At 41.4% G+C, this 14,789-nt stretch overlaps 1 protein-coding gene across 2 annotated transcripts; it reads right to left on the bottom strand.

The window, feature by feature from the left end:
* Positions 1–103: 103 nt before the first annotated feature.
* Positions 104–14,529, bottom strand: brd8b (bromodomain containing 8b). 2 transcript variants are annotated; one of them, XM_079352385.1, is made up of 19 exons: positions 14,433–14,529; positions 13,051–13,147; positions 12,178–12,247; positions 12,041–12,090; positions 11,801–11,923; positions 11,628–11,708; positions 11,287–11,351; positions 10,694–10,860; positions 10,174–10,368; positions 9,831–9,924; positions 9,492–9,634; positions 8,917–9,349; positions 8,794–8,831; positions 8,512–8,711; positions 8,318–8,410; positions 7,970–8,038; positions 7,593–7,878; positions 4,716–4,760; positions 104–1,659 (listed from the first exon to the last, which is right to left on the bottom strand). In XM_079352385.1, the coding sequence occupies exons 1-19, from the start codon at positions 14,449–14,451 to the stop codon at positions 1,600–1,602; spliced, it is 2,328 nt and encodes a 775-aa protein (XP_079208511.1). In that variant the 5' UTR covers positions 14,452–14,529; the 3' UTR covers positions 104–1,599. The 2 variants fall into 2 exon arrangements, with proteins under 2 accessions (XP_079208511.1, XP_079208512.1); XM_079352386.1 differs by lacking the exon at positions 4,716–4,760 and having other exon boundaries at positions 14,433–14,527.
* Positions 14,530–14,789: the final 260 nt, after the last annotated feature.

Below are 14,789 nucleotides of genomic sequence, written 5' to 3'. Positions count from 1 at the left end.
ACAGCAGAACTCTGTGAAAGCTCACTGTAAAAACACACTGTTACAGCACCATGAGGTGAGCAATATTTAAATATAAAACAAAATAACTGAACACGCATGACTGTTTCATGTTTAGATCAAATTAACTTATTTAACAAATGTACAATGGAAAACAGGATGCTTCAGCTACCCACACACAAAACTCAGATCCATCTCACAGGTACAAAACATGTTTTTTATACTCCCGTCTAATGCAGCACAAACACGTTCTTTACACCGTCAGCACACAAGTGATGAATGATCCAGCAACAACTATCCACATCTATTTTAGCCCATTAACACGCGTCACTGTATTCAGCCGTATTGCAAACTGTTTTTATAAGGGGTATGTTTGAGTTTTAAGGGTGATTCTCTAAGTATCTACCTTAACCATAGCTGTTTGTTTCAAAGCCCCTTTATATCAACCAATCGGTAGTCTCATTTTATCTGATGTTAAGATATAACTACATATTTTAACAATTGAATTTTATTGACTTTTAATATTGTGATTTTCTAAGAATAATCTTTCAGTGCATTGTACTTACTCAGGCCAGCAAAGGCTTTTGTTCAACTGTAAGGAAACATTCTTGTCTTACAAATCTTTCTCACAAGAGTTCGCCATTGTGTTAAGAGAACATTTTTTCTTTCTAATGTTCAGCGTACTTGGACTTCAGGGATGTTAATTTCTAATCTCAACAAACACGTCATTTTGCATTTAAACACTTTAATGACGGCAACCATTTTGAGATAGCTTAATGTGTTGGAATGCTTAAACCAAAGATCTGCAGATGGAGCGCGCAGCTTCACTTCCCTTCTCTTAAAAACATTTGTTCACACCTGTTGATGTGACTTTGACTTACAGCAATGTGTTTCTTAATTGTTCGATTCACCTCTCTGCTAGTTATGAGGCAAACGCCTGAAGATAATATGGAAGAGTTCTGACTTCAATGTAGGGGAGTTGTGAACGTCGCTAGTTCGATCGACAAACTTGGGAACAAGTCAGCAGTATTAAGAATGCAGTGTGCAGTTAATGGGCTTTCTTACCATGACTAAACAGACACCAGATCAATGACATCATTTGTTTCTATTAAAGGAGACACTCATCCGTATTCACATTTAGAAAAAAGATAAAGTAAATCCAGTTGTTAAGGTTGATAGCATTTATCTAGATATCAAAGTGATCTAATGATGTCGACCTGGTATCTTGGCTGCATCAGGCGCAGGATGACTTTTACAGATCAAATCCTCCAGCCTCTATCACTTCCTCCCAAACAAACTTTTGCTGGTGATTCTTGAATGAAGTACTACCCTTCGCTGGTGAAATGATACTTGGAGGAGGCGGTGCGCTGAACATAAACCAGTCATCTGACCTGATTTAGAGGAGGTTGGTGCAGCAACAGACATACTCGTCCATGTATATCCTTCTCTATGTCTCAGTCAGTGGACATGGTTGTACTCACACTCACACACACACCTTCTTAGAAAACAATCCAAGGGAGCAGAACATATAACGCTCCGTGTTCTCTGATCCAAAGAGCAGCGCTTTTTTTCACGCAGTGGCTTGCTCTGAAAAATCCATATCTATTTCTTCATTTTGAGGTCAGCCTCCATGGCACTACGGCGACCCCTGGTGCCTCCGTCCTGTAATAGAGAGATAGATAAAAAGGGGAAAAAAAGAAAAATGGAGAGAAGGAACAATTAAAATCATGGTGTCTCGGGCAAAGGCCAGATGGAGAGAGTGAACAGAGAGCCCTATGGTGGGCCTCCTCACAAGATTGAGCTCAGGACAACAAAATCACAGCATAGTCCACCTAGTAAGGCTTCCTCCGCAAATGAGAAATGCATAATAAAAAAATAAATAAAAAAATAAAATATAAATAAACACAACAAAAGACAATCGAACAGAAAAAGAAGGAGAAAAGAAATTAGAACATGCAGTGACAGACAATCGCACAAGAACAGAAAAACACGGGAAACCAGCATGGGGTCATGAACAGAAGGTTCTGTAATGAAAGGTCACTGGAGACTGTGTGTAGGTGTGTGTGTGCGCATGAGAGTAGTGTTTGAAACATGAACTGAAAAGTTTATGAGGGTGACACAGCAGTGTGGTCAGAAGTGTGTAGAGCCATCAGTGAGAGGAAGAGTGAGACATCTGAACAGCTCCGATTGGCTGCAGACTGCGTCTTGTTTTTTTTTAATTCTACGGGTGTTCAAAAGTATTTGATGATAGAGTTTAAAGATCCCATATTCTGCCCTTTTTGGGGTTCATATCTAATTTATGCGTCTACTAAAGTACGTTCACAATCGCTGATGTTTGAGAAAATGCATGCAGCGTCTCTCATCTGCCTGTGTTTGCAACGCTCCGAATCCCCCACGATCAGGGTCCCCACGTGGGCATAATCTGATCTGATTGGTTGGCCGTTCCGCTCTGTTGTAATTGGTCAGCGCAGATGTCACATGGGTGTGCAGCACGAGCTTGGTCTTGCTAGAAAGAGCCAATGGGTTTGGATCAGTGATATCACACTGGCAAGACGTACTGCCAAATTTCATTCGAGGAGGCGAGGGACCGAGCGTTACCTGCAGCTACAGCTAACATGAGGACGTAGATGAAGACGCGTTTCCACAGACTTTGAATTTGAGCACACAAGCCCCTAAACGAACGCAGGAACTAGACCCCAGAACTACTGCCAAGGGCCACAGGAACCTTTTAGTTCCTCAAAGAGAAGTCCCTGAACCTTTTAGTTTTGGGGGCTTTTGGTCGAAACGGGGCTATAGATGTGCTTCTTAATGCACAAAACATACTGAAGAGCATAGAAAACCAATTAAAAAGCTAAATATGGGACCTTTAATAGGATTAGAGCCACACTGTCTTTCGGTCGCAGTCTATTTTCAAAATGTAATCTCCTAAAATTCAAAGACATTTTTCTCATGTTCAGCTAAGAAAAAGTCTGGAGTAAAAATGAGGAGGGCCATGTTTTCTTTGATTTTCGCAGAGTTGTATTGTCCTCTGTCACATCCCTTAGTGTTTTTCCCTGAAATCGTCTTTCAGATGGAGCTGTGACTGCATAAGAAAAGGTGGTGTCACATACTCAACGGAAGGGTTCTTAATTTTTTAGAAAAAAAAAAAGAAGCATTCAGTCAGTGTTCCATCTGCACCCTCCCCTCCCTCAAAAGCCACGCCCCTCACTGACATGAGCGCATGTGTAGAAACTACGTTGTCGGTCTCATTCAGCAATTACATGAAGAATAGAGCAAAAGTGTAAAACAGGTGATGTGATGGAACCAGTAGACCTCCATCTGACTGGCGTCCAGTCTTAAACTTGCTATATTTGGAGCGTATGATGAGCAGGGTTAATGTCATCGTGATTATTCTACCAATATCTTTTTTTAGTTATGATTACATGACCTGTGTGCCAGTCTACTCAGATCCTGGTTTCATTTGGATTCTGATGGAGAGGAAAGGCTGACCGAACAAGCCAAGTGTAAACGTGAGCTTGATATCAATCAATGAAAAAAGTGATCAATCAAACAAAAGTTATCTCAAGACACTTTTAAAAAAAGTGTTTTTATTATATTAACAGAATCCCAACAGATATCCACCATGAGCGAGAAATGGACAATATCTGGAAACCTGGGACAAAAAAACAAAGGAACGTCTTTATAAAGGAAGCTTGGTGTTTTAAAGCCTTCATAAGAACTTTGTTTTCTTGTTTATATACTGAAGACCTATTTAGATAGTTTGAGGTGGACATGTAGCTACAGTATGTCAGCTGGTTGTGTTTCTGGATCATTCTCCATGTTTCTGTCAAACGTGTGGATCATGTAACTGTTGTGGTGCATTAACCTCGGCTTGTCCTTTTGATTGTATTATGACCAGCCAGCTGAATTGTTGCTATTAAGAAGTGAATATGAGGACTGATTTTTGTGAACCACGTTGTTTTTTCAGTTGTTTTTTTTTTAGACTCAGCAGCTTAGAAGGACAGAGCAATACCTACAGAGCCTACAAATGTTTAAGTTAACGTGACTTACATAACGACAGTAAGAGTTTGCCAAATAAATCTAAATCAATAATATAAGCTGCTGTGAGCTATCCATCAGGAAAGAGAAGGATTTAGATTTCAGGCTCTTCTTTCTTACTTAACCAAAGTTACTCGTTAAACAAGTCTTTGTAGTTCTAGTTTACCTCAATGTTAAAAGCTTAGTTGTAGACGTGTTGCCAGCCTTCTCGGTCTTTTCAGTTTTGTGTTTCACCAATAACCAGAATTTCCACCTAAAATCTGATAACATATAAAGTTGAACTAAAAATAAACAGTGACGGAGGTCCATTCTGTGCTGGACGTCTGTCTTTATAATATATGATATTAGCTTTTTGTTTGTTTATTAGTCATCTGTTTCTTAAAGGAAAATGGGCATCAAGCCTTTAAGATGACGTCACTTGAAGTTACATTTTTTTACTGTCATGGATAACATTGTTTTGTCATTTGTGTTTGTTAACATGACTAATAGAACACATGATATTTTACTCCAAGGCTTCTTTAAAAGCTACTAAAACAGAACAGAGAGAGAAAAGAAGAGAGAAATTAATGAATGTGTGCAGTGAGTGTGTGTGTGTGTGTGTGTGTGTTCTTGGCTGATAGAAGCATGTGCTGAACATGGCCGGGATCTGGTGAAATCTGAGGGAGAACCTGAATACTTACAAAGAGAGAGAGAAGGAAAGCAGGAGAGGCCATTGGGACACTGTCCTGTAGGAGGACAAACATCGGAGTGAGAAAGAGAGAGAAAACACACAAGTGCGCGTGAGAGAGCAAGTTTCTTACAAGTCTGCTTTAAAACAGAGAAACTCAGTGGAACGAGCATCCATTTGACTGCTGCAAGGCACACAGAACACACACTCACGATACACACTCAGAGAAACGCACTCACGATAAGCAGACAGACAGCCTCATACTCACATACAGTCAATCAGAAATATCCACAGATACATTAGCGTGGATTAACAACCCAGAGAAAATCTGACACAAAGGAGACTTCAGCAATGTCATACATACAAACATGCCTTCACACAGTCCACAACATCGCACCACAGTTGTCATGACAACATGATTATAATCATTCAGAAGTGTTGAGCTGAACGGTTCCTGAACAGGTTAACATGGACACAACATTTTAATTAAAGGCAGAATGTGCAACATTTGACACATCGAGCAGATATCAAGTATCTCCTCTGCGAGTCAGGACTGTCGACAGAGGGAGAAGTGTGAGTGGTCAGTTGTACTGTTGTTTACATCATGTTTACATGAACGGGACAGCCCTTCCTATGAAGCTGTTTTAGTCACGAGAAAAGAAGAACATAGTCTACTCAAAGCTTATTTGGATGTCTTTAGATCGCTGTCATTCTGTGTCTACTTATGTACAACATAAAGCTACGAGCTAACTAAAGAGTGCTCACATTAGCCTGATAACACAACAATGCAGGACGCAGGCAGTTGCAGCTCGAGCAAAGGACAATTTTGACTGTCCATCTGCACTGAATGGTGCTTAATTATGGTGCATTGTAATTCCTAACTCTCCGTTGGGACACGAGTGGAGAGTGGTTGGAGGTGTGCTGCTTGAGGAGAGTGGAGGTAACGGCTAAAAAGACAGTTTATTTTGGTTTAGTGCTGGTGATCAAAGGCGACATCTGTCAAGTACAGAATTTTCAACATGTATCAATTTTTCTGACTTTTCTAGATTCCATGATACTTCAAAAAATCACTGACCAACAGGATCTCTGTAAGCCATACAGACTCCAATAATCAAACAGTTAAGCCAAAAAAAACCCCACAAGCACACGCACAACAGAAAAATCCTCACAGAACAAAGCTGCCATACAGTGAGTGAGTGACAAACAGAAGCAGACAGAAGTTAGTGAGGAGAGAGACAGCCAGCGTGATGCGGGACACAAAACAGCTAGAATGTCTGAACCAGAGAATATTTCACTGACGCACTAACAGTGAGAGGAGGAGGAGAACGTCTGACGCTAGTGACTGTACGAATAATCAGTGGGGGGGGGTGTCACAAGACTGCTGACTGAATAATTCAGTTACAACCAAGTAATACAATTTGTCAAACTGTGAAGACTAAAAGTTTGCTTCAAATATTTGGACAATGTGTCTTTAAGTATTAAAATGGTGGATTATCTCTCTCATATAACCCAGCATGGAAATGATTAATCTATAATCTGAAGCAATGTCAATTAGATTATCCAGCAAATATTCTTTTACTGATAAAAGGACAAACACTCTTCATTTTCAAATGTCACGGTGAAACAGAAGGACATGGTGTTTGAACAAAGCCAAATCAATGCACAATGCATGCACTTAATTAAAACAGTGCAGTGGGCCCTGGGTTCCTCCTGATACCCTGCCTAATGTGGCCAGGGTTTGTACACAGCTTCTGGATGATGATGACTGGTTCACTGAAGGCCTGATCCAGGCGTGGGAGGAGATCCCCCAGGACCGCTTTAAATGCGTTAGCTTGTAGTGCAGACACGAGGTTACACTGATTGCTCCACCTCTCAGCCACAGAGGCAGAAGCAGTGGTCTCCCACACTCACTGACAAAGGGCTCCGCCTCCTCCTCGTGTCACAGCGTGTTTCCAGTAAAAGTGTATTGTGGCACAGCAACCAGGTTCACTTTTTTCTCCTCTCTCCACATTTCAGCATATGGAATGACTAAAATCTGTGTCACTTGAGTCTAGTGCTCCCTTACCCAGAGTCTACCTGCTAAAGGTGTTTCAGCTGATGTCTCGCTGGTCTTTATGCCAGATGATAAAGAAGTGGGCTGTGATTCATGGTCAAATGAGCGGCAGTAACTCCTGTAACTCTCTATGGTGTTGTTCACTTTTCGCAGCTCCACTAAAGCCAGAACAATATGAGGATAAACACACTATTTGAGAGAAATCCTTCATAATAAAATCCCCCTGTTAGAAGGCTTTCCACAGACAAACGGGGTAGGTAGGTCGTGGGAGAAAGTAGACATGGCCCCACAGAGAAAACTGTCATCCTTACAAACCAACATGTTTTGCCCCCTGGTACAATGCCACTGAGTTTCACAGCACTACAAAGCTGTTTTAAACACAGTGATGCACTCATGATTAGAGGAGGGTCTGGGGTTCTCCCCCATGAAATCTGGGGTAACCAATACTTTCTTGACAGTTGTTACATATTTATGTTCTTGACAAATCAATCAATGTACATCAGTAAAGATTTCCAAAATGGATTTATTTGTTAATAAAGATCTGACTTTTTTTTTTTTTTTTAGCAGTCTATTCATCTTTAAGAAGCAAAACAACTTCTCCCAGCAAGTAGGACAACACACATTCACCAAACTGGGCTGAACAACAAGTCTCAAAACTTTAAATCACCTGTACTCTGTGACCTTGACAAATCAGTTTAACTTTAAAAATCGCTTTTCATCTTCAGAATTCCAAGAAGATTTGTTCTTAAACAAAATTAGACTTGTGAGAGACACTGACACACGCGTTTGAGGAAATTGTAAAACATAAGATCCTCCATGCCGAGTACCACCACCCACCTTCTCAGCCGGCTCTCCTGGCTTACGGTTCCCCTCCCTTCCACGGAGGCTCTTGGCAGAGATGGCGCTCTCCGAAGTCTGCATGATGAGCTGGGTGGCCAGGAACTGCTGGACATGCTCCAGGACGTCACGTTGCATCTCCAGCGCCATGTGGTACACGTCGTGGTCTGAAGAGTTGTACATGACGGCGTTCTGAAACATCAGCATGATGTCACGTTGGAACTCCGCCGTAGTGCGGATCACACCAGACTCAATGTTCTTCTTAATGGCCGACAGGTCCATAGGTCTGGGAAAGGGAGGATGTTGAGGACGGACATATTTAAAATCAAATAACATAATGTACCGTTGTTAATTAAAGTGCATTACAATAGTTTTACCTGTGTACGATGCTATGGTAACCAGGTGCGATGTCATCTGACACAGGCTGCAGAAAGACACTCGCATACCTGAGAGAAACATGGAAAACATCCATTTTTCCTTTAACTGAGGAGAGAGAATCTTTTATATTTGACTAACTTATATTAGCATGAACATATTGAAGCAGCATTTCTAAACTGATATCAGGGAAAATCTATTCAGGATGACCAGTATCATTCATTACAGACCATCCTCTGCTAACAGGTTGGTGTGATAAAGAATTTGAGCTTGTGTGTGAGGTTTAGATATAGACTTTGCCCAATAAAGACTGATTGACTGTTGTACTGGAAGCCTTCGAGATGCTCCACCTGTGATTGGCTGCAGCTCTCCACACAAGCATAATGGCTTTCTTCCAGATCTTCTGAGCCTGGACAGCCTCTTGATCCTCGCCACAAGTAGAGCTATAAGAAGGAAGAGAAAACGACAAGAAGATGTAAACTTATTATTCTCTCCTCCCTTCCCCTCTGCATAGTAGCCGAAGCATCCACGTGTGGACACTTACAGCTGAGACGAAGAGGCCGGGCTGCTGGCCAGTGAGTCTGCTGTATAGCGTTGTGAGGGAGGACCATAACCGTCTTCACTCTCGCTTGCTGCTCGCTCCACCTCAGACAGATAGGGACCATCCCCCTCCCCACATTCCTCCTTCAGCTCCATTCCTTCATCCGGGTCGCCTTCGCTGCCCACATCTTCCTCCTTCACCTCCTGGATCCATGAGCAGACAGATGGCGAGTAAAATGACATGTGTTTAACAAAGTGTATTTGTAAGTGTCCTTCAGTGTCTTACCTTGGACTCCTTCCCAGACACTGAGCTGTCCTCGGAGTCTGTGGGAGAAAATTAAAACGTGATTACAAAAAAAACGTGGATTCAAAAGCACGATTTCTGTTCACCTTCAAGAACAGCGCCTACCCAAGCAAGGTGGGTTGGGCTCTGGCTGACTCCAATCCTCTCCTTCACTCTTCACTGTTGCTTCAGTCACTTCCCTACCTGCCAAGCCCTCTTCCATAACCTTGTTCCCTGTTGTTCTATCATTACAGTTGACAGAAGAAGTGACATCACTTCCTGTCACTTCATGTCCTTGAGAGTTTCCCTGAAGCTGCTCTTCTCTTTTAGTTTCTGGTTGATTCGGAGTCTCTGGAGGAATTAAGGCTGACACTGGGGTCACATTCTGAGGCTCCTGTGTGGGATCACAGTCTTGAATCGGGGGTGCTGGGTCCGAAGCCTTCAGCTCCTGGGTCTCCCAGGGGCCAGGAAGGGTGTGTCCCTCTGAGACGGCCTCTTCACAGAGAGAGAGAGCGGCTTCCACTGCTGCTGCATCCAAAGCCTCCACAGAGTCATCGACCTGTGCAGAAAAAAGTAAGGACAGAGAGAAGTAGAGGAGGACAAAACAATTATTTTGTGTTTAAAAAATGAAACACCAGAAAACTGATTTGGAGAATAACAACAACAAAAAAACAGTATTTATGAAAGGAAGAAGTACAAACCTTCTCCTCAATGATGGCAATAATGTCTCCTACTGTCTCCAGATCCAATTCATCTCCCATGTAAGACACAGCTACAAGGTCCTCTTCCACTAATCCCGTTTCCTCTCCCAGCTCTACTTTCACTGCAGCTTCAGCATCACCCTCTGCAAACACAACAGAGATTTAACAGTGAGCCATCCTGTCGTGGTCACTCACCATTCTAAAATTACTTCACAGCACCATATAGCCTTCATTAATTATCACGTCTGTTGAAAGTTCTTTGTCATTAATCTGCATACAGCGTCAGTAAGAGTGTGTATCCATGTTCTTCAACCATCAGTAAAACAGAATCTATTTCACCTGTGAGGACATCATGACTGGCTGGTAAAGCAGCTGTGGCCGTGGCTGTCTGCACTCCATTAGTAAGACTCCCTGTACAGTCTCCCTCCCCGACCTCACATCAGAACATCAAAGAAAAACACAGGTGAGTTTACAAGTCGTTCATCATTTCCTTAAGTACAGCACGCTCACATTTTAAAGGTTATTCTAAAGCTCAGTTTCACAACAGCATAAAAAAGAAAAAAAAAAAACTTTGTCAAAAACTCTGAGGCTAAATTCATTTGCCCTACTTCACTGAAGGAGTTTTCGGTTCCTGTGATCACGTGCTGTCAAATGTAATAACTCAAGCTCTGCAAGCTCTCACCAGACGGGGGCTGGCTGAGATGAGGTTGCCTTTTTTTAGCAGTTCTGACAGGAGAGGTGATGGTGGTGGGGTGGCCTTCTGGGCTATGAGCCTTTTTTGCGGCGTATCATCTGCAAGAACAGCCAAGCCTCCTCCGTCTTTTGGCCCCGGGCCTGGAGTATCCATCGCTGGAAGAAACACTCCAACCCCCTGGGCCTGGTGTCCGGGAAGAGAAAACCAGTTGGCACAGGGAGCTGCGACATCTGAACTAATTCCTTACCCATGGAGCCGACACTAAGTCATTGCTAATTTAAATTTACAGACTTCTTTGTAAACTAGTGGTCCCCATGTTGACACATTGTGTATTTGAAAATAACGGTAAAGCCTGAACTAACTAAGGGAAGAGTTCATGATTCTTACAGAAAAACACTATAGCATAGAAATGATGCTGGAAAGAAATCCTGATTCTGGACAAACTGCACTCCTCTTGTGTCTCATTGCTGCTACATTACCTAAACAGTTTAAATGAATATTTTCTTACCACTGAGGGGGTCGTGGTGTCCTCAGAGGTCACACCGCCAGTATCCATGGGCGGTGTTGAGACTGAAGAGTCACCCTGAGAGTCCACGGTGGGGGGACTTGCACCCAGTGGAGAACGTACAGTAACACTTGGCAGACGCTTAGGGGTGTTTTTCACCGCCTGCCGAACTGTAATGAAGTGAAAGGTCGCAGAGAGAGAATCAATCTGATGAAATGAGCAGGAAAACTGAAACCATTTCCTCTAAGCCCATCAGAGTGACATACAACAAATTTTATGAAGAAACTAAATCCTCTCGTGTTAGTTTTGTTGCATTATGATCAATTAATCCACATTATTGGTTTAGATTCTTAAAACCAATAATGATTATCTATCTCTACAGGTCAAACATAGAGCTGAGATCGAATCAGCCAATATCTGTATCAGATTTTTCCTCTTCCTAATATCGATATTGTTAATGGCCCCCGAGATCTCCTATGGCTCTCGTCCTTATACATTACAGAAAACATAACAAGGCCCAAGGTATTCTCATTTCCTGTGGAGCAGAATCATATCTAAAGGAGGCCTTGTGAGGAGAATTTCAAGATGTGACCTACCTTGGTATGCTGTTTCTGTGGCTTTCCTCTTCTGTTCTGCTTCCTCCTCATCCTGCTTCTTCTTTCTGAGGTTGGAGAAGGACGCTGATGAGCAATCAACAACTTGGGAAGACATTGTACTGGAGTGTTTAATTGTGCGAAGGACAGCTGTAGGCACGTGTAACTCTGAGTTTGAACCAACTTAAAGCCAGATGGTCATTAAAAACAATGCACAGATATCACTTGTTCACTTAAGTGTGTGCTTATTCGTTCCTTTCAATAAAAACATGTTATTGGTTGAGCTGTGTGTGGGGCTTATTAAATAATTAGATAGTAGATATGGAGCAGAAGATCAGTCTTACATTGTGATCTCTGTCCACAGCTCCTTCAGCTGGGAGTCCATGTGACCTGTTTGTATCAGATCCACCTCCTTCTTCAACTGCCTTTCAGGGTAGAAAAGCAGACGAGGGTTAAACGTCATGTCCCACAGTCCTGTCACTTCCCATGAGAGATCTTTGTATACACACTTATGCACCTGTACTGCTCCTGTGTATCTCGTAGTAGTTTTTTCAGTTCCTCTATCCTCTCAGCAGTTAGCCTACGAACAATGACATCTTCGATGGTTTCCACCACCTCCCCTTTCTCCCCACGCTTACGCCTTGAGAAAGGAGAGCACAAAAACTTCAAATGAACCAATAAAGCCTTTCTCAAAACCTCCAAAACATGCTTACAACTGCTCATTAAAGTGTATCTAAGCCTGCACTCTAACACATACTTAGGGGCTTCTGTGGCCTCCAGTAACTCGGAGTATTGTGACGCACAGTGCTGAAGGACAGAGAACAAAACATGTTATCCTGAGGCAAATGTTCGTCACACTCTGAAAGAAGCACTGTGAGTGCGACGCTCTCTCACCTTCTGTGAGAACCAGTCTGGTGGACGGCCAGGCTCTGAGAAAGGCTTGATGGCTCTACTTACAGAAACCCTTAAAGAGGGAGAGAATAAACAATTAGACAATGAGGCAGAGCAGGACAACAGACAGAAGTAAAGGCTCGTACTAAAGAAAATGATTGGCTGCATAATTCAGCCAAAGCAATAAAAAGTGTTGCAACAGTCCATATTTGGCCTTTGGATTTTAAAGGGGCTGTAATGTTTTCAAACATTCAACTGAGGTCATCTCTTACAATCTGGTTATTGGTCGGCAAATTCTCGTTCCACCGTTGAGCAATATCTAAGTACAGAACTAGACCAAGGCTGACAACATTAGATGTGAGAGCATACAGAACTGAATGTTTGCACCAGGTCTCTATGAACACAAATAACCAGATCAGGTATGAGAACTTATACACTGATGATATACTTTTAGTCTGTCACTTTAACTCTATTTAAGGGTACATACTTTTTTTTTTTTAAATGCAGAAACATCAAGGTTGCTTAAAAGACAAAAAAGCCTAATCTACTTGGGTAGATATTAAACAATTTCTAAAGACAGCCTCCTTTAAGAGGCCTTGATTTTGTACATACAAAGTAGTCATTTTATTTTTTTCAACTTTTGTCACCGATATCTTAATCAGTGTGTGTTAATGGTGTCTTCAACGTGGATAAGATGTCCACTGTTGGACAGTAGTACTGGTCCCTTATGTCAAAAAGAGGAGTTCTAAGTGTGGAAGACAAGTGATCTTCGATGAATAATATCAAGAACAAGAGTGCTAGTGATTTTCTATTCATATCAACATTGTTGCTCGGCACATCACAAGGATGATTTGACTTTTTAATTTTTTTTTTTACCAATTTTGGTCCCCACTCCTCATAACAGAGGAGGCCAGGCACAGCTTCTCCCTGACAGACCAGGGCTCTGTTGGCCCCACATTCAGTATCTTGTGTTCTGTAAAATAAGGAAAACGTACATGATACAAATATGACAATTCAAAGTAATCAGACCATGGCTTAATGTAAATTAAAAGACTTTCTTTAAGTGGAATTACAATGTGCTATATATATATATATATATATATATATATATATATATATATATATATATATATATATATATATGTGTGTGTGTGTGTGTGTGTGTGTGTGTGTGTGTGTGTGTGTGTGTGTGTGTGTGTGTAAATCCCGAACAAATATATATTTAAACTAGGCTTTCCCAGCCCCTGATTTTTGTATAATTGAAAGTTTATCAAAAATATATTGAACACATATAGTTTGCCAAAAAACAAACTTGCATCGTCACCGTCTGCCATCCATCGAGCAGAAATGTCCTCCCTGCCTAAATGTGGTCTAAGATGTTTGGATGTCTGAGGTTGTCAGAGTTTTGTGAAGACAAAGTGGGGTCACAAGCCATATATATATATATATATATATATATATATATATATATATATATACACACACACACACACACACACACACACACACACACAATAGTATTTGACTGAAGTGTAACCTCACTTGTTGACATTCGTATGAATAAGTACCTAGTCTAATTATCTTGTGCCTAAAAGATTTTTCTTTTCTTTTCTGGACTTCGAGAGCGAGCTAAACATGAGTTTCTATCATGCACAAGAAACAACAGTGTTCCTCAGAGCTGCTGCTGCTGCTGCAGTCTGTCATTAGCTTGTTTTCCCACCACTATCTTTTCATGATGTTTGTTTATGCTTCCTCAGGGTTTTAAAGGTTCCAATAACAATAAAATACAAACAACTCAACCGCAGACAGTCTGAATAAACTGACTGACATTTTTAACCATTACTTAATCTAACTAGTTATCTTGTGTTGGCTAAATGGTTGACCACCTCCCTTGCTGGTTTTATGTTTTCATGATACCTCGTAGCACCTCTTTTATTAGAAGAGAAATGGTTAGCACAACATTTAAAGCACTTCTTAAAGTGATAATAGAAACGGCAGAAGAGATTGTTCCGGGAAAAGGTAATAAATACATGGCATTATCAAATAAAAAGAAATAGTAGCGTTAGCTTAGTAGCTGTGACTACGGGGGGACACATTGATGAGACACACTAACACGACTACATCGTAAAGCTTTGTTTTAATCACAGCCTCAGAGACAAACACAAGCTAAACCTATCACACTCTTGTAGCTCGGCAAATGTATATTTTGTTATGAAATTGAAGAGGAAATTCGTAAAAAATTAGAAAATAATACTCACTGCCGATTCCGCTCGCCATTTCTTTTGTGACAAGGCCGTGTGCACAACTTCCCCCGGACAGATTTCAGTGTAACACACTGACGGACAGTGGTTGGTTTTCTCATCGACGGGAAGATAGATAAAAAAAATAAAATAACTGTGACTGGGGACCCTCACAGTCCCCATTTTAGTATTGTATTGTAAGAAAGGCTACATCACAAGTAATCTCTATTTTTCAAATGTATATCTCCATTACAATGTGCCATTTTAAATCATTAGATGTTTGTATGTGGTCATGGAAGGCATCTCGCAACTAGTGGGCCAGACTTCAAGAGCTGATTTCAAAAGGCAGTGCAGGGCTTTCCAAATGCATATCAA

Source organism: Symphodus melops (genome assembly GCF_947650265.1).
Source record: "Symphodus melops genome assembly, chromosome: 9".
NCBI classification, from domain to species: Eukaryota; Metazoa; Chordata; class Actinopteri; order Labriformes; family Labridae; genus Symphodus; species Symphodus melops.
The sequence above is the reverse complement of the archived record's forward strand: the minus strand, read 5'-3'. Positions and strand labels throughout refer to the sequence as shown.